Source organism: Microchirus variegatus, assembly GCF_963457635.1.
Source record: "Microchirus variegatus genome assembly, chromosome: 5".
NCBI lineage: Eukaryota > Metazoa > Chordata > Actinopteri > Pleuronectiformes > Soleidae > Microchirus > Microchirus variegatus.
The window spans coordinates 15,937,539-15,960,682 of record NC_139806.1 but is presented as its reverse complement, the minus strand read 5'-3'; the positions used below and the strand labels follow the sequence as shown (position 1 = coordinate 15,960,682).

General features: G+C 39.9%; 1 protein-coding gene across 2 annotated transcripts in view; it reads left to right on the top strand.

The window, feature by feature from the left end:
* The window catches only part of LOC310927679 (glypican-5-like), a 96,687-nt gene that overhangs the window by 55,205 nt on the left and 18,338 nt on the right, over positions 1-23,144 (top strand). For both annotated transcript variants that reach the window (XM_083890049.1, XM_083890050.1), the window contains exons 7-8: positions 9,158-9,278; positions 22,922-23,057. In XM_083890049.1, coding sequence (XP_083746175.1) covers positions 9,158-9,278; positions 22,922-23,057 — 257 coding nt within the window. The remainder of the gene's footprint in view (positions 1-9,157; positions 9,279-22,921; positions 23,058-23,144) is intronic.

Sequence of the window (23,144 nt, the reverse complement as noted above, 5' to 3'; positions counted from 1 at the left end):
ATGTTTCAAAAAATGCAGTTACTATAGGAGAAACCACAGCATGTAAACATACAGTGCGTCTCCAAGTGACATCGGGTCGCAACTTGTTTGGAGTTGCCAACATGACTGCCTCTACCTGTTATGCTTTATTTTTCTGACCCTGCCTGACGACTGTACGTCGCCGGCTCATCACTCAACTCAGATGATTGCCAGACTGAAGAGTAGCATGACAGAGGGCGTGACACCAGGCCACGGAATACATTCCTGATTCAGAAAGATAAACATTATCTTTCCAGGAGCCCCCGTTTTGGAGTATTTTTTAAGTGTATAGAACAAGACCAATGCTGCGTTCCAGAGCCCATCCAAACGGACTTATCCTACCTGAATTGTACTAGCTCCTACTTCAAAGCGTTCCAGCAATTGAAGTTGTGTGTTAGAAAACATGGACGATCACGGCGCTTTAGATTTATGTTTGAAGAGGCATTTTGACTGGTAGCAATTCAGTCTACTTACATACACAAGCAAGCCGTATATGTAAAAGCGATACATATCGATATGTAACGTCATGGGTATACTTTTAACGTAGCCCTACATATCTTCATGCTAACAGATAACAACAACGACATGATTTCACGCCATAACATGAAAAACAAGTTGTGATAAAATTTCTGTGTCTAAAACAACTCTACACGCAGAAAAGTAAAGTTTATAGCCTATTCTTGTGACTCCATGGGCGCCGGCATTATTCTCCGACGTCATTTTGGTGAAGTCGGGGTAGGTCGATCAGCCCCGACTTCGCCAAGTAGGTCTGACTTCGACAGGCATTCCAGTGCACTTTTTCTAGTTGGAGGTAGGATAAGTCCAACTGGTTTGGATTGGCTCTGGAACGCAGCATCAAACCTCAACCTTAGTTGGAATGTATGGCTGATGAAGTATAACGGTGCTTTCTTTGAAGAAATGAGACTGGACAGATTTATACTGTCTCTGTTAAAGACTGAGTTGTTGTGTATAACCTATGCTAAATAAAGTGAGAAGCATACTTATTGACCATAGAGACTAGCCCACACAATTGTGTGGGCTAGCAGCAGCCTGTTCACAAAGTGACACATTTTACTTATTTGCTATGGCTTGTTTACCATCAGGATCTAATCTCAAATGTTGCCGGCACATTATTTGTCTCATTACTCAGAACTGCAGTTAAATTCCGCTTTCAGTAATGGAAACCAGGCAGGAAAGGAAATCTTTAATGGAACGATAACAGTTACAGTAAATTTGACAGGCCTATTTTTGGGTTCCCTTGTGGTGAAAGAAACGTGGGATGAGATTTTTTATTTTTTATTTTTTTCAAACGTAAGCCTCATTTATCATTGTGTTATGGTATTTTTGAACATCCATTACGTTGGTTTCTCATCGGAACAAGACAGTCTTTGAACCTGTTACATTTCCCAAAATCCCCAAACTGCCAACATATATAATAAGGCAGTAAAACTGCTGTTGGGAATAAAATAGTGAGCAAAAATGAAGCCAAAACTTCATGCCCCAGGTAGTCCTGACTGCTCAGACTTCCAAGTAACTGCGGCTACTGTGTCATTCAGTGGTTCATGTGGTTACCAGCTGGGTTACAGAGCAAAGCAAAACAACAGAGAAAGAATGAGAAAGCAGCATTTCATGAAGTTTATGGTAAGAGGAAGAACAAAATATGATATGAACAAAAGACTCTTTGGATTGGACAGATCTTTTAAAAACAGAATGAATGAGAGAAATGGAGCACAAGCACTGCTTGAGCTTGCCTGCCCTGCTCGTGACCTCTCCTGATTTGCCTGCGATTTCTCCTTGCACTTTTTATGATGCGAGTTACTCCGCTCTAATAAAGTTGCCTTTGAACCAATGCTGCAGTACTGCCAAGAGTGTGCACATCTTCTATAAGGACAGCCAGAGATTTCTGCCAGTGCTTCGGTTTGTTCATAGCTTGAGGTTTTAAATATTTATTTTCTCTGTGTTTATTGGGAACGAGCCTTGTGTTTCGGGGGGTTTGTGGTGGGTGTCAGTGTGTGTGTGTGTAAGCTCACATTGCATTGCAGGGCACAGCCTTAAATGCAGCATGTGTTTGCACATGTCCACGTTGAATGTCCAACGGACAGCATGTGTACATACGATACGTCATGTTGATTAAATGTTTGCTAAGTGGCTTTTGACCGTCTGCCTGTTCATGTGCTTGTTGTTAGTACAGTGAATGACTGCTAAGCTCGGACTGTGTGTGAGAACAGTCTGGCCTTTCAGAACAAAACCTCCTGCTCAGAGTATTTCAACATGTCCAAGATCTCCTCGTAAAGTTAGCTGGCTACAAACATCTACTCAAACCCCTCCCATGCTCTTACTACTGGGCTCACTTTGCGAATTGTGTTGCATTTTGCAAAAGACCCATAACACTGCGGTGTTATGGGATTAGAGTTAATGAGCACAGTATATACAGTGTATGCTTTCAGCATAAGTAGACATAAGTAGACTTTATCTCACTTAATAAAATAAGCAGGGAAAAAAAAGTAGCAGACAGAAAAAAAAACACTTGAAAATGAAATATTTGTAAAGAAAAAAATGTGTCAATATATGTGTGTTGAATTTATTGCAATATAATTACCATCTTTATATAATCCACTTCAACAAAGTACAAAGTGCTTAACAGTGCAAAAAAAAGTCCTAAACACAATATAAACACAGATTCCAATAAAAGAAACCATTAATGCAACAAACCATTTGAAATTAAAACAGAGAAAATGGAAATACAATGAAAACATATTTAATAGAACTGTTGCAAGACGCCAGGCAGCTTGATAAAATCAGAAAGGGCTTTCTGATTTAAAAAAAAAAAAAAAAGATCGCCTTATATCCCCAGGCAGGTCATCCCAGAGTTTATTAATATTAACATATTATTGATGCAGCCTTTTTATAATATTGTTTACAGAATTCTCTTCACCAAGCACGTTTTGGTACTAAAATATGGATTTTTAAAAAAGCAAGGTCCAAGAAAAAGGCAGTATGAACTTATGTAATTGTAATTATTATATTGTATGATATTGTTTTGAATTTATTTTGTATCACCTGACCATTCTCCTAAAATATGAACACAATACTTCATTTCCCTTTTATCATATCTTTCTCCATGGCTTCAGTTTTCCCTGTGCATTATGGTGTTGTGTTTTTACTGGACTGTGTGTCTAATGAACAGCTACAATTGACTCATTGCAGAGAAAATGCACTGTGAGGTAATTGTCACAAATGTTTACTGCAAATGTAACCACAAATCCCAGGATTTCGCCAACATTCTCATGACACAGAAACTACAGCAGCTACCGAGATGACAGGAAATCTTTCATGGCTTACAATTTCAGTAACTTTTTGTTGTTGTTTGAATCTCTTGTGTTGTTATAGACTTTGTGTCAGAGTTGCTCTTGACCTTTGGTAGAAGACAGTTTTCATTTTGAGCATCTCCTCAATGCTACTGCCTCTTTACAAGAGATTGTAATTAATCTGCCAGGCAGTAAGTAATGTATAATGGTTTCTTATAATATAAAAGGATAATTTCAAGATTTGTACCTGTAAAGATGTATCCACAGAGTTGATTTGTATAGTTTTCGAGGGGATTCTCAGCTATGTAGTATGTTTCTATACTATTTAATCATATAATCCTGTTGATATATTCACCATTGATCTGATAAACTTGAGAATTCCACAAAATGCCCTGCCTTTGAGCTACTACAAGATGATGTATTGATTCCAATTAGTGAAACAAGCTTTTCTGACACAAAATGTCAACTTCAAAGTGCACGCAGCCTTGGTGTGCCGGCCCACGATCCTGAAACGGCAACATCAATGATATGAACAAAACTCCCTTCAGTTATCTCAGAGGTGATGCACAACCATCTGATAATCGTCTTAACCACTGGGATCTGGGATGTGTTTATTTTATAGTTTCTGTCTTGTAAGGCTCTGATTACACTGCTTGTGTCTGTTTAGAATAAGCTGTGCAGAGAAGGTGTGGGAGGATGAAAAAATAATCTAAGAAGTTTTTGTAGTTGTGAAAATGTGACCACGCATACGAGATATTTACCCGTAGTTAAAGGGTACATATTATGTCCTATTTCTACGAGTTAATGTGGTTCCCTGGTGTCCTAATGAACAAAAAACTAAACTTAAGGGACAGGAAATGACATCAGCCACAGAAGCTACTGGGAGCTAACAGCAGTTAGCATTTGGAAATTGCACATTGCCGTCATATATAACATGTATCCACTGGACAGATAAATCCTCTGAGGCTGGAAGTTTGTGTAGGACTCTGTGCTGCGCTGTGGAGCCAAGAATAGAACTTTTCGCGGACTTTGTGGACTTCCAGTTTTCAGATTCCTTTGCCCCCGCCAGCACTCTCGCGTGTTTTACAGACAAAGCGGAGCTCCACGAGACAACATTTCCAGGAATTTAGCGCATTGTGACGTCCCAAGAAGCGAGGAAGTCAACATCGCATGTTTCATGCTTCTTCCACACTTTGCCGACTGATAGAGCTTCCAGAGTACCAAATATAAGGATTTAAATGATTCAAAAGTTGATTTTGCACAATATGTTCCCTTTAAGGAAGGACACACACATAAAACAAAACACGGGTGGATTATAAATTGTATTTTGCATTTTGTGAGCCAAGATCTGAGCACAGAGAAAGATATTCATTACCTTACCTGGGACCAGTCTACTAGACACCATCTCACTCTGGCAACAACATCAAATGTTTACGCATCCTTGCAACTTTATTATCATCCCTATAGGCTAGATTTTGTCGAGAAAATGGTTATGACGACATTCCAAATACTTTTACTTCTGTTGTGTACATGTTCACCTTGAAAGATGCATATTTAATTTATCCCTTACAGTCCACGAGCTTACCCGCAGTACTTCAAAAGACCCGCAACCGTTTGGTCTGGGGTCAGCATCAGGGAAAGAAGGTCACTGCTTTTTTTGTGCTCCAGGCTGAGCATAAGACAGAGCAGACAAAAGCTGCTTTTACAAGAGTGCATCAATTGGGCATTCACAGGGGAATGTGTCAGTTCAGTAGAAAACAGTCAGAGAGCGATGACTCAGAAGCCATGTGTGTGTAGGTTATGGCCATTTCAAATGTTTGCTAAAGAATTGAATGTTTGACATCATCACATGCATAGCGCAGTCTGTTTTTTGGCAAAAACAGTTACTCATTCATTAGGCACGCATACTTTTCCACAGTCAGTCCCTGTTATACTTTAAGTCACCAATAGTATGAACTATTCAGGACCCGTCTACTGAATTTGCAGACTTATTGTATTATGTCCGAGGTCTGCTCCTATTTGCAGAAATGTGCAGCTGTAATTGTATCTCTATCACAGAATCATCTCTGGGGTGTCCTGCTGTGTCAGTTGTCACACCCCCAACGCAATATCAAACATTCCCCCCACAGTGAGACCTTCCAGGCCTATCAAGCTGCCAGACGCACCCTGACACGTCCCTTTCATTAACATCCCATCTGATGAGCTCATTTCCACGCCAACACTATCATCCCGAGCCAAGCCTGGAGACAGACATGCATGCTCTTCCTAAAACACAGGCTCCCACTTTCAACCACTGCTTGGAGAGCCGTTTGATGCTTCAATTAATCTTTTGTGTCAGGGGGGAGGTTTATAATCCAAAAGCTATCGATTGTTTCCATCCTGACAAAAGAAGATTCAGAGCTGCTGGCAATTAAGAGTTCAATTGCTGTCAAAGCAGACAGTGGTTTGTGTGTGTCTTGGGGCGAGAAGGGGGAGGAGATCCACATTGCAAATACAGTAAAGGAATACCAGAAAGGAGCGGTGTAATGGAGTAAGTGAGTAATGTGCAGCAGCAAATGGTTACATGAGAAACACTTACTTTATTTCTATTGGCCCGATCTGTAATATGGATGAGCCGATATGGCACACAGTATCAATATTGGTCTGATACTGGCCACAATCATTGGACTGGATATCGGCAAAAGAGAATATAAACCATAAGCACAAGCAACATCATTATTTTCATGTGACCGGGGCATGAAAGAGGAATGTAAATGGTTGCTACGCAGCTGTGTGCTGTTTTTGAAATGGCTGGTTATCACAAGGTAGTAAAAGCATCAGCACAATTGATTTATCACCAGCTAATTTGTTTAAAAGGATTCACGGTTGTGATATCAGTACCGGACACGCACAAAAAAAAAACATGATACGTACCATCCCTAATCTGTAAAGCTCTGTTTCAGGAAGCTGAAGGACCTCGGAGCTTATCAGAACATGGCTTGTGTCAGATATCCCCAACTTCAGCACTTTTATGGTTTCCTCTTCTCACATCCCTTTGGAACTCATTGTTGTTTGTATGAACAACCTCACACAGATTCATGCAAATATCAGTTCAAGACATCTATAAACACACTTACTTACACCGGAACCTTCTCACATTCACAATCACTTCATCACCCTTGCAGAGCCTGTAGAGGCATCAATTGATTTAATGCTTAATGATGTCTCTCCTTGGCGGTGCTGTTAATTGCCCCATGCAGTATCTGACCTTGAGATCAAGATCACGGACACAAGAGGCAGACTTAAGTCTCGTCTGTAGGTTGTTGTTGTTTAATCTCAGGAACAGCATTAGGAGCCTGGGAAGAGACTAAATTAGGAGGTGGATGATTATTCTAACCTCTCAAATCGCTATCCCAGCAGTGTTTTCCAAATGTTTTAAATGTGGACGATCACAACCCAATTCACATTTTTCAATCGAGACAAATGTATGTGCAAAAATGTTGGACTCTACTGTGTCTAGACTGTGACAAAGGATTGTGCCTATGTATGTCGACTCTAAAAAGCCTGTCGGAGAGGTGGAGCTGAAACTTGTAATGAAAGACATGGGTTGGGTTTGAAATGATCTCCTGTGCCTGTCTGATTATGGACGCCCATTATCTTCACGGCTGTCTGGATGAGTCTGTTAATTTGGGCCCTTGACTGAACTGTCAAGTTTCCAAACTATGTAAAGGCCAAGTAGCTCAGGATGCTTTCCCCTAAAGGAGCTGCACTTCCCAGGCAACGCTAAAGGTTCTTAACTGTTTCTGGGCACAGATGATTAACACATTGAACCTGATACCTGTAGTAGTCCACCTGCCCTATAGGTTGAATATAGATCACTGGTAAATGATCTCCATGAGGTCAAATGCCATGTCCTCTCCTATTCACACAAAAGCAGAGTTGAACTCAATAAATATATTCTAGCCTAGGCTTTTGATTGAACCAGGTCTTTAGTGACCACACAATGTTGTTGGTAATCAGACTGATTATATATGCATGGAACGTCACTTACAACTTCTGCTGAAATATAAGCCACCAATGGCGATAGTGATTTGAATTTCCACCATGGATTGAAAACATTTCAATTGTCATTTAGTAGTTTTTGTAGTAGTTTGCCCCAAGGGATTCAAAATAGCCTAAAATAAATTTTAAAAAAACAGTTTTGCCTGGACAAAAGTGGAGCACTGTTGCACCTCTGTTCATAGCCTCTGCAAAATTCTATCATTTGTTGCTGAACACTCTGCAGACACTGACTGGAGCTCATCTCTGCATCTTTGGCTGACTGCTTAATGGAAATAGGTGGGCAAGCTTATTAAAAACCAGGAAGAGATGGAGCATAATAAGTCAATGACTTTAGATGTGAGCCTAGTTCAAACCTCAACCTGCTCAGCATTATTTTTCCATACATTTCATAAACATGGCAGATAAGACCACAGGTCTGAACTCTACATTCTTTAGGACAAGGTTCGATGACAGGTGTGATGATTGCCTTGCTCCACAATGCTGTTAGTGTCCATACGTTTCTGAAAGTTGGGGCAAGTGTTGATTCCACTGCACATGCTTTCAGAACAAATGCAGATATACCATCTGGTTCCATGGCCTTGTTAAAAAAAATGTTAAAAATAATTTTGGGATTAATTTGGAGTTCTTTCGGCTCTCTCTGTGGAGATGTTAAAAAAAATGCTGCTACACTCCTCTGAGAAGTCATTTGTGTCAAACCTTTTATTGAAATTATTAAATTTAGCTTATTCATAACCTGTTGATATATCTTAGTAGGTTCTAAATGGGTTTTGTTTAATTGCTTTAACTCCAATTATATTCATAAAAGTTGGTTGATGTCTGTAGATGCAAATTTCTACATGTTAATGCGGTCTCTGTGGTGATGTAAAGCTTGCTGTTTGGAAACTTTCTCATTTCTTTTTTGTTGACGACAAAGTCACTGCAGATATTAATACAATCAGTAGTAACCTCTGCAACAGGATCCAAGTCTAAGTCCTCCTTAAAGAATATGTCCCAGTGTGTACATTAAGAAACAGCCTTTCAATGCTCTCATCTGACTAAACATTGGCTGATTTTACCAGGGCTTAGTTGCTCTTAAGAACTGTTTTGTATGAGGGTATCATGGACAGTGTTTTGTTGTCGCTGTGTATGCACCTTTAACATTTCCGTACCACTTGTCTAATATTATTTTGTTTTTCCAAATGTTGCTGAAATCCAGGCAGTCCAATTTTCAGATTGCAATGGTTCTGATTTCTGATGAGAAAGACATGAGTGGCCATTGTAGATCATGTACCCAATCTGCGATTTTGCCAGGGTATACCAAACATATCAGAATATTACCAAACTGTTGCAAAAGGTAGACTGGCCATAAGCTTGTTCCTGGAAGTTGTTTGTAATTTGCTTTGACATAATAAGATATATCATTTTTATTCTTATTTATGATACGATTTCACTTGTGGATCAGTGGTAGAGCAGGTTGTGATCCTCCCGAAAGGACAGGGATAAATCCACAGCTCTGTTAGGCTACATATCAATGTGTCCCTAGGTAAGACACTTAACCCTGAAGTGCTGCACCCAGATGTGTTGTATACATTTGTGAGTGAATGGATGCATGAGTTTGAATGGTCATCAAGACTAGAAATGAGCTTTATAAATACAGACCATTTGCTCGAATCGTTAACCTCCCTGCCATCAGCACAAAAACACCACTGACAAAATCAACAGCTATAATCCCTGCCAGGTCCAAAGAGCATGCCAGTGATTAAAGGATCCAGCATTTGTGTCTGATTTTCCTTCTCTCTTTTTTTCCACAGCTATACGAGCCGAGTTGTCGGAAATGGTGTGCATGCCCAGAGGCAAAACCCAGAGGTCAAAGTCCGAGGTGTGGACCCTACAATGGCTGAGGTTAAGGAGGGGTTGGATCGCTTCAATCAGGTAAGATGAATATTCACTGCAGCCCAGAGAACAGCAAGTCTGTGGAAATGGCTATACCTTTAAAGGGTGGGACATAGAATACCATATTTCTCCAAGTTAAACTAGTTCCCTGGTGTCCTTATGAATATGTCTGTGACATGTTTTGGTCCAAAAAAAAGTTAAATGTAAAAGTAAAACAGGAAATGACATCAGCCACAGAGGCTACTGGGAGCTAACAGCTGTTAGCATTTGGAAAAGTGATAATTTGCAGGCTCTAGCAGGCACATTGCTGTCATATATAACATGTATCCACTGGACAGATAAATCCTCTGAGGCTGGAAGTTTGTGTAGAACTCTGTGCTGCACTGTGGAGCCAAGAATATAACTTTTTCGCGGACTTCCGGTTTTCGGATACCGTTGCCCTCACGAGCACACAGAAACTTTAAATGTAATGTGTGCTCTCTATTGTTGTGGTCAACACAATTGCAGCTGTGTTTTGAATTTGTGTTTCCTCTCATGTGCTACTGCGCTCAAGTGGGTGTGTTAAGATGCTTGTCTGCTGAGAGTGGCCTGCCCCTCAGGCACACTGTGTTAGGACGAGGTCACCATTTACCATGCTTTGTGTCCTCTGCATTTATGCATGCACATACATGCCCACGGTTTCGTTCATAATAAACAGAGGGTTTGCGTCATTCTAGCATTCCACGCATGATCACTCAATCTCACATTCCGTTTTATTAGTGGCTATTTTTTTTATTTTTTTTACATCCGGAGTTCACCCTCATTTGTCTGTCCTTGTACTCTTTGGTCTTGTGGACTTCCTCATATGACCTCAAGCAAGTTTCCTCGGACACCATCTTCTTTATTGTGTCTTTTGACCATAAGAAGAGTACGCCACCAACTGGACTGGAAAGTGGGAGCAAGTGTCACTGTATACAGACTGTGCAGACTCACACAGGTGGTAAGCTCGTGGTCATTTACGAGGACCACGGCGGAAATGGGCGGATGATGAATTTCACATCACGCAGACCCTTGTGGACCTCTGCAGACACGTGGAGGTGGAAAGTATGACCCGGCCCTCAGATGTGTCTAGATTCATAAGACCATATGATTGCTGCTGAAACAGGTCAACGTCAAAGTCTGGAGCTTTTGTTCAATAAGCACATCTCAACCAATGCACCTATTTGTCAGAAGAACTGCTGAAAAGCCTGTGCACTGCTCTCCAGCTCCAAAGAGTTGTTTTGAATATAGAGGCACATATCAAAGATACATTTAAAGTATAGAAGGTGAAAGGAAGATAAGGACAAAAAAAAGTGAATTACTTTGAAAAAAAAAAAAAAGAGGGATGAGAGTTGGGTGCAAAAGGTCAGGAATGAGTGACAGATAGGCTGAGATGACACAAGCAGCTTCAAAGTGAGGCTGTTTGTCATGTAGATGGGGTTTAGGGCTGAAAAGGACCAGGAATAAAGGGGCCATTTCACACAGTCCCTACAGGCCATTTAATGAGACAAACGGAGCAGGATTTGTTCCTCTCTGCCTGCCTACCCTTTTGTTGCCTTGAACATTCTGCCCACAGATAGTCCACCAGACATTTCTCACTTTCTGCCTCTGAATTTCTCTTTCTTTCCTCAGTTCTTGTCCTTTTTGGTAACTGTTTGATTTCTTGTTTCCCTCTGAAAGACTTTTCAGCCGTTGTTTGCCTTTGTCTTCCTTTCTCCCACGCTAATCTAATCTATATCATGACAAATGATCCCACACACATAATCTTACCTTCATCTCTCTCTATCTCACCATATTTTTTTTTATCTCACATTTACCTTGCATATCTCCTGCCCACCTTTCTGTTACAACCAGCTCAATGTCACATCTGTCAGACCACAATATCCAGTTGTCCATGGTGGCTGTCAAATCCCCTGTTGCCATAGTAACCACATGCAGAGTTGAACTGGGCCTGTTGACATTTACTGGGTTGAAAAGCCTACCTTAAATGTAGACCAGGTGGCAGATGGCGGCTGAAGCCATGTGGCTTTGCCAGATAACAGCGAAGCATTATAGTGTTAAAGAGCCTAATTTGGCTGGCTGTTTGAGGTATAGCCCGAATCGTTAAACATCAGCAAGAGTGGAAAACACATTTTATCACGCATGTCCACACCTGGATAAACACAGTTTTGAATAGATGTCGTATTATCCATCAGACACCGTTATAGGTTTGCGTATAGTTCCAAACTTTTGACAAACACCTGTGACAGCTCCTAACCCTGGGTGCAATCCAGACCTATTCATATAGATCCCTGTGGTTTTGTTAAGAAATAGATCTTCTGCCAACAATCATAATAGACTAATATTTCATGCTCACAAGGCCTTGGACAGCCTCAAAGGCATATTCCTTCATTTTCTATTGACACACCCAAAAGTCTTTCCACCTCACTCCCCAGAGTCTGACACTTCAGCGGTGCAAGAATTATTCGAGGAAATTTGGAAGTGATAATTTACACTTCAACAAATTTAGGGAACATATCCCTTGCCCATTACAGAAGGTGTCTTATGAAATGTACCACGAGCTACTGCTTTGTTTTAACTTAAAAGATAAATAGAACCAGAGCGTAATTTGCTGTGTTGTTTGTTGATATTTAGGAATATTTTTTATCGTTGTTAGATATATATTTGGTTGTTCATTAAACATGACAGTTAATTAAAAACAGAGTCATCACAAGGACTTTTCTAAATGGGAAATAATTTCACAAACTATAATTTTATTTGCAGAGTGATTATGGCAAGTCCGTCTCATTTTACTTTTAAATCACAACCTTTATTAGACACCCAGGCTGCCTTTTTAATTGTTAAGTTAATTTCAATTCAATCATTAGATTGGTTTACGGACGTCACTGTTAATCAGTTTTTGATTTGTTAGACCAGACTACACGGACAATGACAAACCCTCAGAGGTTGTGGACTTGATCTTTACAGTGACAACAACAGGGAGCAACATTGTTCATTTTCGACTAGAATGTCTGCCATAGATCAAAATCACAGTTACTGGTTGACTTCTTTTGCTTCTCTGTGTCTGCGTGTTCCTTTCATCTATGTGTAACCAGCTTTCAAAGTGGGAACAAATATTTCCATTTCTTCTGTGTTAAGATTTAAAAAAAAGAAAAGAAATTGGGAAAGTTTGAAATACAAATTGTTTTCTTTCAACTTCAGTTGTAGAGGCTTATTATTATTTTCACTGAAATAAAAAATACATCTGAAAACAAAACACACAGCGGGGTGGTTTTAGATAAAATGGGTTTCTTTCTTTCTTTCTAAAAAAAAAATTTATAATACAGTTATTTAAATTAATAATTTGTACTTTTTCTTGATGAGTCAGTTTGAGAAGTTTATATTTTTACCTACTGGTTGGTTATTAGTGCCACAACAGCTACGACGCAAGTCAGAAACATCATATGTCAGTGAAAACTTTAATTCACATGCCTCCATTTTATTTGATTGTCAAAATATGTTGCATATGTTTTCATTGGCTTGTCAGTAGACGTAGATCTTGGCAGCATCCTTAATTTCTGGCATTGCCAGATAATTATAATTCACATCTAGGTTGTAAGACTAGCCATTTTTGAAGTTCTCTCACAGTATGATGCCAAATCAAAGGATTTCACATCTTAATCCTAATTTTTTTACTTCACTAGGACCAGGTTTTGGTAACCTTGAGAACTGCTGGTTCTGAAAAAGTCAATCTGTACTTTTACATACACCACAGTGTAATCGAGCTAAGGCCGTAGTCTGACTAAGACTGGTAATCGGACAACTTGCAAAGTTGAGTGTTTACATGTGGAGGAGAAAATGGATTTATTGGCCGTGTGTGTCCGACTCCGCCTCTGTAAGCTAGTGCGTATTGAATCAGTCTTCTGTTGACCTTTATGTCACAGAAAAACAAACAGCGAACCGTGAGATGGACCGTGCTGTGATGCTATATGTTTTGTACCTGCTGTACATCTTTGTCAGTCCAGAGGTGTGTCTTCTCCGCAGCTTTCATTCATGCCAACGCCATTGTGTTGTTATCTCCTTGTATTTGCGGGTCAAAGACCAGGGAGGAAATTTTGGTGCATGCGCAGAATGCCAAGTTTGACTCCAGTCCGACTAAGTGTATACATGCAGGAGTAATCGGACTATGAAACGCATTATCCTGGTATGTTATTCCAACTAAGCGTATACATGCAGAAGTAATCGGAGTATGAAACGCATTATCCTGGTATTTTAGTACGACTAAGACTAAGATTTTAGTTGGACCAACATGTTTATCTGACATTAAGAAAAACTTATTGTCTTATTCCGACTAACGTCTGGCTTTTAACATGCATGTAAAAGCATGTTAACGTAACCGAGTGACCCAGAAAGGGTCATAAAGTGGTACCAAAAAGAGTACTCAAACACACAGTAACAAGCCAGTTTGTAAGGTGAAAGAAAAATACACATACCTACATCTAGAAAATATACAGTTACATCATGTTTGTAAAAGCTGGAAATAATACACAGGACAAGCCTAATTGCTTGACCTCCAATAAAATGGCCCATTAAATGAATAGGCCTGTGTATCTCCTCCTACTATCTGCCTGTTAATATTGCGGATGTGGACAATAAATGTTTCAAAGTGGATTTTTGATTTCCAGCCATCGGTCCAGCTGTTTTTGGGTGGGGAACCTGTCACATTAGACTGCCTGTTTTCATATGAAAACAGGCAGTCTAACAGGCTAACATATTTCATATTTGAAATGTGAATAATTTGTCAGTTTCCACTTAAGAAAGTAAACATAAAGTCAGTGGCAACATGTATAGATGGTCAAATTCCTGTTTTATTTAAAGCTTCTTCTTTTTTTTTCCACAAACATAAACGTTGACAGCATTATTACAAATGGTGAAAGCTGCATTGGATGGAGAGATGTAAAAAAAAGAAAAATCCAGTACATAGAGGCCAGTTGTATGTGTGATTGATGAGTTTTACCACTGTGCCGCTGTCTGGTTTGGCCTGTGGCCCAGCAAGGTTCCACATCTAAGAAATCTTACTCATGTTTACACACACTCAGCACATCCCCACTGTGGATCCTGTGGATCTTTGAATTTATTAGCCACTGTAGGGACTCAGGGTTACAGTTTGCTCTTGTTTGTCGAGGACAGTTTATATGTTGTATTTACTGTGGAAATACATATTTTTGAGAGATAAATTCTGAAAAACGTACACACAGTTGACTTCAATTTCCCCTCGCAGTACACAGTATATTTCTTTCATGTTTCAGCAAATCACAGAGAAAAGATTTAAGCATTTAAAATGTTGGAATCCAGGGATGAAGAAAGAGCTTGGGCTGAGTTGGAAGCTTGTCACAGGGAGGGGACAGATTCTTTCCACTTGAAGATGATGATGGAGCTGGCCTTCACAGGAGCTCTGCTGCTCTTTTGCCGCTGCTGCTGTGGCAACGATACAGCAACAAGTCTCATTGCACAGGGCTCTCTGTTAGTTTGGCAATTAAACTTTGTGAACCCAGACTCTAGTCTAAGCATAACATTTTTTACCAGCACAATTAGATGAAAAGCTCATAAAAAAAAATATGAGTCTGTTTTTCCACATTGGATCATACCGCATATTCTTTCCTCAGAGGTATCAGCTCCTCAAAGACATCGATTGTTGTTCTATTAAGAAAATATGTGACCTATATTCCTGGAGCATGGTCACGAAATTCTCCCTTGTTGAAACCGAGTCAAATCGTTAACACTAACGGGGATTACTAGCTGCTAGGCTGCTAATGGAAACCGAGTGCAACAAACGGCTTATTAAGAGGAAACGATCAATCACTTGTGCAACAAACACAAAATAAATCGTCATCTCAGTGTGAGCAAGGAATTGTGCTGACCACCCTCGTCTTGAAAAACAACATCTGAAACCACAGCAGTTGTTTGCTAAATGGTAACATTTATCTGACTCACAATAGTAACAGTAAACGGTCTTTACTGGCAGTGGTGACAAAACAAAACATGCCATGGCAACAGGCGTGTTCGTGATTCGAATATGTTCCTCTAATGTAACACATTACACACGTCAAAGTGCGATAAGTAATGTATGTACTGTAGCTTAGCTGTGTTGATGAGCACGTTGGGTGGAGATCCTGTAATGTAGACGGCATATGTCAGCCAAGATAGGTTGTGAAAACATGTTTTATTCTATTTGGCCTGACTCATAAAGCTCTAACCAACAGTGATTAATGCTGCCCGCGGTCTCACGATGGCCGTAATGGTGACCATTATAACAGCAGTGCTAAAAACCGTTCAAAGGTCCAGTGTGGAACATTTAGGAGGCAGAAATAGGATTCATTCTGTCCATGCTTAAACATAATTCCATGAAATTAATTTATGTTATCAAGACAGAATTGTGGAGCTCTATGATTACTAAAGTGTGAACTATAGGAATTGAACGAGACTAATTAAAAGTTCTGAAGAACTTTAATATTTCGCTTATAGGTATGTCAGTATAAGTATATAATCACTTTTTAATGAATTGTATGGTAAGCCTTTTAGCCTTTTATATTCACTGTGGGCAAGGATTCCTTTACATATGCCGCTGTCATGTTTCTACACCAGCCAGCCACATTTTGAAGTGGAAGCCTGGTGTGCTTGGGCAAGAGAGTGGTGAGAGCCAAGTCCTCCGTTTGTTACAATCTCCAGTCTCACCATGAGATGTCACCAATTCTTCTGGACCTTTGTAAGATGCTGCTCCATAAAAGCTTCTGAAACCCGGTTTGTCTGAAAAGGCTCCCGTTTCCCAGAATCTGGAGTGTGCGTCGACTCTCCCAGATCAACAAGGTCCCTGTTGGAACACGCTCTAAGCAAACTGCTGAAGTCACTCAAATTGCCAAACCTTTTTGAACAACATCTCCATCATCTGGCTGACAGAAACCAAAGTACACACACGCAGGAGCGTGACAGGAGGGTGTGACAGCCCAACGCCACGGTGTTTTCCTCTGATTGACTCATTATGAGTGTTACATGAGGTCATGGACATGGCCATGTGTCACTTAAAAGTTAGCAGCAGAATTGACTTGTGCTAACTTGCAGTGCGTGGTTGTTCGTTGTTTAAAAAAAAAAAAAAAAAAAAAAGTTGTTAAAATAACACAGCAGGTTTGGGAACACAATTGTAATTCAATTTAAGAGATAATAACTCAAAAATATGCCCATCCAGATGCAGAAATATTAAAATTTTTATCACTGAAATAACATACCATGCATGGCCTTAGAGTGAGTGAGTGTGTCCACGAATATGTTAACAGATTTTCTTTTCCTTGAGCTAATATTTTGTCTAAAAGAAACAACTGCATGGCATCAGTAGTTCTCCAGTTTCCTACAATGTGAGTTTACATAAAAAAAAAGTTCAACAAGACACAAAAATATTAGGCTGTCAGCTCTGGATAAGGTTTTAGTGGTGGTTTTTATTGGCCCTGTCGTAAACCACAAAAAAGAACAACATCAAAAAAGTATGTGTCTCACATTGTCATTCCTTTAATTCTAAAATCCTGTTGGACTGGATGTTGGATGTTTTATTTTCCATGTTGTGAATGGCAATACAGACTTGTACTTAAGTCCAGAAGTTGCTTAATGTGCCAGTAAGATGTTGATGACCAACTGTCCTTGAACTAATTCATCTCTTCCAGAATCAGTAGCTATAGATTTGCTATCTACAATGCTGGTTGAGGTCCATCTGAAATATTTTTTCTCCTTTTGCTTTCTTGTCTTTGCTGTTTTTTTCTCATCCAGCAGTTTTAGATTTAGATTTTATAATTCCTTGGGAGACAGGGACACACATGCCTTTATTCTGTCTGCCAGCTGATGTTTGTTTTTACACAAGAGCATTATGAGCTTGTGAGAGAATGTGGAACGTTTTAATTTAAAAGATGGGAGGACTTCTGCAGACTTTAAGGCTCTCCTTAAAGTCTCCTCCAGCTTTTTCTTTCCTTCTCCTTTTCTCTGTCCACAAAGCACTTTCACCAACACTGGCCTCAATAAGGTGATAGTGTTTCAAAATGTCAGAGAAGGAAAAAGTGCACATGTCTCAATTTGGGCCCGCAAAGGTTGTGACTTATGATTGTAGTTCATTCATTTGACAACAGGCCTCTGTTCATTTTTACATGCGCAGCCACACACTTGCACAAATGCTGCGACAGCTGTGGTAATTCATATTCCATCCCAGATGACCACAATTCACATTTTTACATTTCAAAATTGGGTTTCCTATTTCCACAAAAAAAACAAAAAACGCTTCTTCAGAGGATGATCGGTTACTCTTGGCAGCGCAGATTTTAGTGTGACTAGAATTTAGTCAAATGCATGCAGGGATTCAGCTCTTGATGCTCTTAAATCAGCTCCACCATCCTCTGACAGTAGAGCTGGGAAAAAAAGAGTAGGTAGAGGGAAGCTGGCAGGCTGAGAGGAGAAATAGAAAGTATTCCATGATATATGGGATTTTATTCAAAGCCTTTTGGGAATAAATGATTTCATTTCAGTTTGTGTGGTGAATTCAAGGTAATCCTTGAAGGTTTGCATCTTAAAAAAAAAACAACTTGAGGCTCAGACTGAGTTTATAGTGACTTTTATTTTTATACCACACCTCTACATCTCTATATATGGTCTACCCCGTTAGTGTCTTTCTTTTCAGTATCTGACCCTTAAAGGTCTTTAAATGTTATTTATGATGATGGCACTTCCAGTATGTTTATGTGTATTTATATACATATATATATACAGCACTTGATTTCTGAATGTAGGTGGGAATTATTAATTTATATCATGGAAGCTGCTACTGAATAAGTGTTGTGGACTACAGATGGAAATGAGTTCTAGTAGTAAGAACCCACTGTTTGCTTTTTACCGGTAACTTTTAAAGCCAACCCGGTACAGAACCTTTGTCGCCTTTGTCCGTAAAACACACGAGAGTGCTGGCGAGGGCAACGGTATAGGAAAACCAGAAGTCAACGAAAAGTTCTATTCTTGGCTCCACAGTGCAGCACAGAATTCTACACAAACTTACAGCCTCAGAGGATTTATCTGTCCAGTGGATACATGTTATATATGACGGCAATGTGCCTGCTAGAGCCTGCAAATGATCACTTTTCCAAATGCTCACTGCTGTTATCTCCCAGTAGCCTCTGTGGCTGATGTCATTTCCTGTCCCTTAAGTTTTGTTTTACCTTTTTTTTTTGGTGGACCTAAAGAGATACTACTAAACCGAGCGTTCTGAACAGGGCTGTTTTGGCAGGGTGATTGAACTGCTGTGGTGCTTCATCCTTATGGTATTTTGACCAAAGCATGTCACAGACATGTTCATTAGGACACCAGGGAACTAGGTTAACTTAGAGAGATAGGGTTTAATATGGGACCTTTTACCACATTTAAATAGGCTTTAAGTTTAGTTAGGGTTAAAGTCGCAGTGAATCTCCACAATGTTACAGTGTGATGTTTGGAATAATGGCCATTGCATAATATTTACTTATGTTGGTATAAATAGAAAATGTTAGTTTCATAGTTATGTATTCGTATATATATTGTTGTGTTTTCTTTTTCTTTCTCTTCTTCATTTGTCTACACCCACACACATACACAAATGGACTTAATAGCCTTACATTAGTGTGTATGAACTGATGCTCGTAGAAAGAAGAGCCACTTTGAGGAAGTGGAAGCAAACTTTATTTTATTATTACACAGCAGTGAAGGTGGAGAGACAGACTTCACAAAGGTGTCTGACTTCTCATATTAGTGCATTGTTTATCTCGCTCCAAGGACAAATTAGAAATATGCTTTCCTGGTATGTTGCTGGAAAACCACAGTTAATTTCCCTCCATGGTACCTCTGAAATAACCACATTTGAGCTCAGGCAGTTTTGCATTCCTGACTCTGTCACAACAAACCAACAAATTGCATTGGACAGCAGCCAACCAACAATTATACGAAGACTCGGCTGTGGTTTCCACAGCAACGGCACCTTAATTGATTCCCCCTCTAATTAACATGCTTTAAGGACAGCTGGGCCAGGCGCCATTGTGTTAAACGTCCCCTGAACGGCACGGTTATCCGCTTAATACCCAACTGGTTATTTGGTTGGTGTTGGTACAAAGTTCTGCTGTTCAGCAGAGCATTTTCTTGTGAGCTCGTGGAACGTGCATTGAATTAACTCTGTTGCTCTGCTTAATAGGGCTTAGTGCGTTTGTCATTGTGACTGTCCAAACCCAAGGAAATGTTTTCTGTGTCTTACCATCTATCTTTTATTATCTCTTATCTCTTCTCTGCAGGCCTCTGCTGAAACATCTGAATAGATAATTAAATTATATTCTAGCTGAGGAGAAGTACCAGCACCATACTTAAATTGATATAGTTAACAGCTGAAGTATGACTTTGTTTCTCTTGGCTTCTCTTACCAGTCACAATTTTGTTGACAAAAACCTGTCCTTATTTTAACATGGCATATAATATTGCAGCATCAAACAGGCCTAACCTGTACAGGACACAAAGAGGCTGTCAACGGATTGAGCCTTTCCATAACCATGCAGTACAAAGCTGTGAGCATGTAATGCCATTTGAATTTTGTCTAATCCCCATGTACCTAGCTGTTCATCTGTGAAAACCGAGTCATCCACCTTTTGTCAGTGGCTGTGCCCTTTTGCTTTGGGCATCGGTGACATGTTTTAGCTGGTTCTACCAAAGGGCTCGCTTGAGTTTCATGAAGTTCAGTCTCCTTTTATGGTTGTTGTACGACTCCTCTCGGAACAGACGCTTTAATCATTCTCCCACTCAGGTCTGAGTGAGATGGAGTACATTCACACTGGGTATTAATGGGATACATGACATATAATAATGAGTTACCAAGAGTAACCCTGTCATGTCAAGACCACTTTAATTGTTCCTGTTTCATGCTGTCCTGTAGAGAGTGATGATAATTACTCTGATATGAGAATCAGAAATGATAGTGATGTGTTCATTACTGCTTTCATGATTATTTTAACAGCAGTCAAGCTGCTGCAGAACAGGCATCTGCATCAAGTTTTGTGCAAGTGTTTGTGAACATGCAACAACTATCAGCCCCTGACAAAAACAATCAAATTCACCACCTGCTTAATATTCAAAATGTAATGTCCAGAATCTTTCTGCCCACTTTCATTTTCTACCAGAACTTGGATTTCTCTGGCACTAAGTCTTGCTATAAAATATATACATCTAGGATTTAAGAGCAAAATTAGAGTCTCTCAATATTACCATTACCGTGCATCCATGCCAACAGGGTCAACAGTGCCCAGTGTACACTTTCATAATTAAATTGACTGTTGCTGGTTTATTGCAGTTATTGCGTCGAAGACAAAATGACCTTTGTAAAATCATTGTCTTTAACAAGTACTCTGTATGCAGCCTCATTCTGTCTGTATATTAATAAACTGTAGATAGCCCAATATTATCAAATTTATTTATCCCACTACAGTTTCATAATGGTGAGTTTATTTTTATACTTTTCACTCAATAACTTATTATCACACTCGATGTTGAATTACGAGCTCACTGGGACATCACAATTCGGTAAATTCCTGGAATTGTCTCACGGAGCTCCGCTTTGTTCGTAAAAAACACGCAAGAGTGCTGGCGAGGGCAACGGTATCGGGGAAAAAGTTCTATTCTTGGCTCCACAGTGCAGCAAAGAGTCCTATACAAACTTACAGCCTCAGACGATTTATCTGTCCAGTGGATACATGTTATATATGACGGCAATGTGCCTGCTAGAGTCGGCAAATGATGGCTTTTCCAAATGCTAACTGCTGTTAGCTTCCATTAGCCTCTGTGGCTGATGTCATTTCCTGTCCCTTAAGTTTCGTTTTACTTTTTTTTTTAAGGTGGACCTAAAGAGATACTACTTAACCGAGCATTCTGAACAGGGCTGTTTTGGCAGGGTGATTGAACTGCTGTGGTGCTTCATCCTTATGGTATTTTGACCAAAGCATGTCACAGACATCTTCATTAGGACACCAGGGAACTAGTTTAACTTGGAGAAATAGGGTATAATATTTCCCCTTTAAATGCTTAAATGAATCAAATGACAAGGTCTTCCATTTAGCTTTGAAATTAATCAGACAATAATGTTCCAAGGTTTTCTTTGCTGGCATATGTGTTGACTGTCGGATAAATGATATTGTCAGTGTAAAGATATATTAGTCATTCCACCCTAAGCTTCCCCCATCCTCCCACCCACCTCTCAGCATGTCTTCAGCGCTTGTTCGCGCCAAATGAAGGTCAGCTGTTGCAGATGGTGATATTTGCCTGCCTTCTCATAAATGTTTAATAAAGTGTGAGTTTGTGCACATGAAGCGGTCAACATGAGCTAACGGTGTGTGTCTCTCAGTAGTTCCACATGTTCTACAAATTCAGTATTCAGGCCGGTGCCTTTCGCTTCACTTCAACACATCATTTGTTCTCGTGTCTGGAGAGCGTCGTCTTCTGATGTGGTGAGATGGAACAAAGACCACCTTGATGATGGTGGACAGCAGGAGTAGACAGAATGTGCTCCAATTAGTTCACCCCATACTGAGATGAGTTTTAAAGAGTGAGCGTTTCATGCTCTGGACAGAGAAAGTCTTGACACAAAACTCCAGTCAAGTGTTGACTGGCATTAGATGAGTGAGAACTTTCAAAAATAATCTTGCAATAAATTAAATTGTGACAACAGATAATGAGCACAATTTAAGATGTGTGGTATGAAAAGATAATCTATGAAATCCATTGTCCTTTGATTGTGATTCAAATTTCATAGATCGTGGTTTTTGTTATGGGTGAAATTAGTGAATGTCACAAATAAACAAGGATAAAGTCAAGAAATGTGCAGATGTTGGACGATGTAGTAGTTTCAAGGTAAAATAATAAAGAATGATAGCAGATTCTCAGTGCAACTTGATGCAGCTGACTTGTAAGACATTGCTCAGCATTTGAGCTTCCCGCCCTGAGCATGTCATGAGTAAAATGATGTGAATATGGTCGATTATGTGTTTCATTAGCGATCAGAGTGGAACATCAGGGAATTCGATGCAGTTTAAAACAAAAATGGAAAAAGAAAAATGATAATGTGAAAAACCAAAGCTCAATTACAAAACTTCTTTTTGTTTGGGGGAAAATCTATCTCAACCTTATAATCAATGTTGCTCTTAAAATGTGGTTGTAATTAAATACAGCACATCATCCTACCACCCACGGCCATAGTTGTTGTACACCACCCACACTGATCTTGTCTATCCCCAGGATGCTGTGTGTCATCTGCTGAGTCCTGAAATATACCAGGCAGAAGTATCACTTAACAACACTAACGCGAGAGAAACAAGCAGAGTGATCCCCGCTGATGCACTGTGCCACTTACTGGCATTATATGGTGTTGCAGGATCCCTAATTTCCGATGGAAATAGCCCAAAGTCAATGTTGATGGAATTTTTGATGGAAAACTGATTGACAACCACAGATCGAGTCTTCATGACTAGTTTTACTGCTTTTGAAAGTCAGCGTTCGGTATCCAAATCCACATAATCATTAACTTATGGTAGACGAAGGTAAATATTATGCATAAACTGGTGTGTAACAAGTGTGTGTTGCTCTTTGTGGTTTAGGAGACCCAGGAGAAGTTTCCAAAACTGGGCCAGGTCGAGGTCTGGGATGAGCTGGGCAGTGGGAAATCAGAGGGCAGCTCCATTGGCTGTGATGATGAAGATGGATGTCAAGCCTCAGGAGGTGGTCCAGATACCTGTAAGTGTCCTTCACTCAGCGTATAAAACCCTCACGCCGCTTATCATTAGGTCCACATGAGTCTTTGTAATGGTTTATACGGCATCA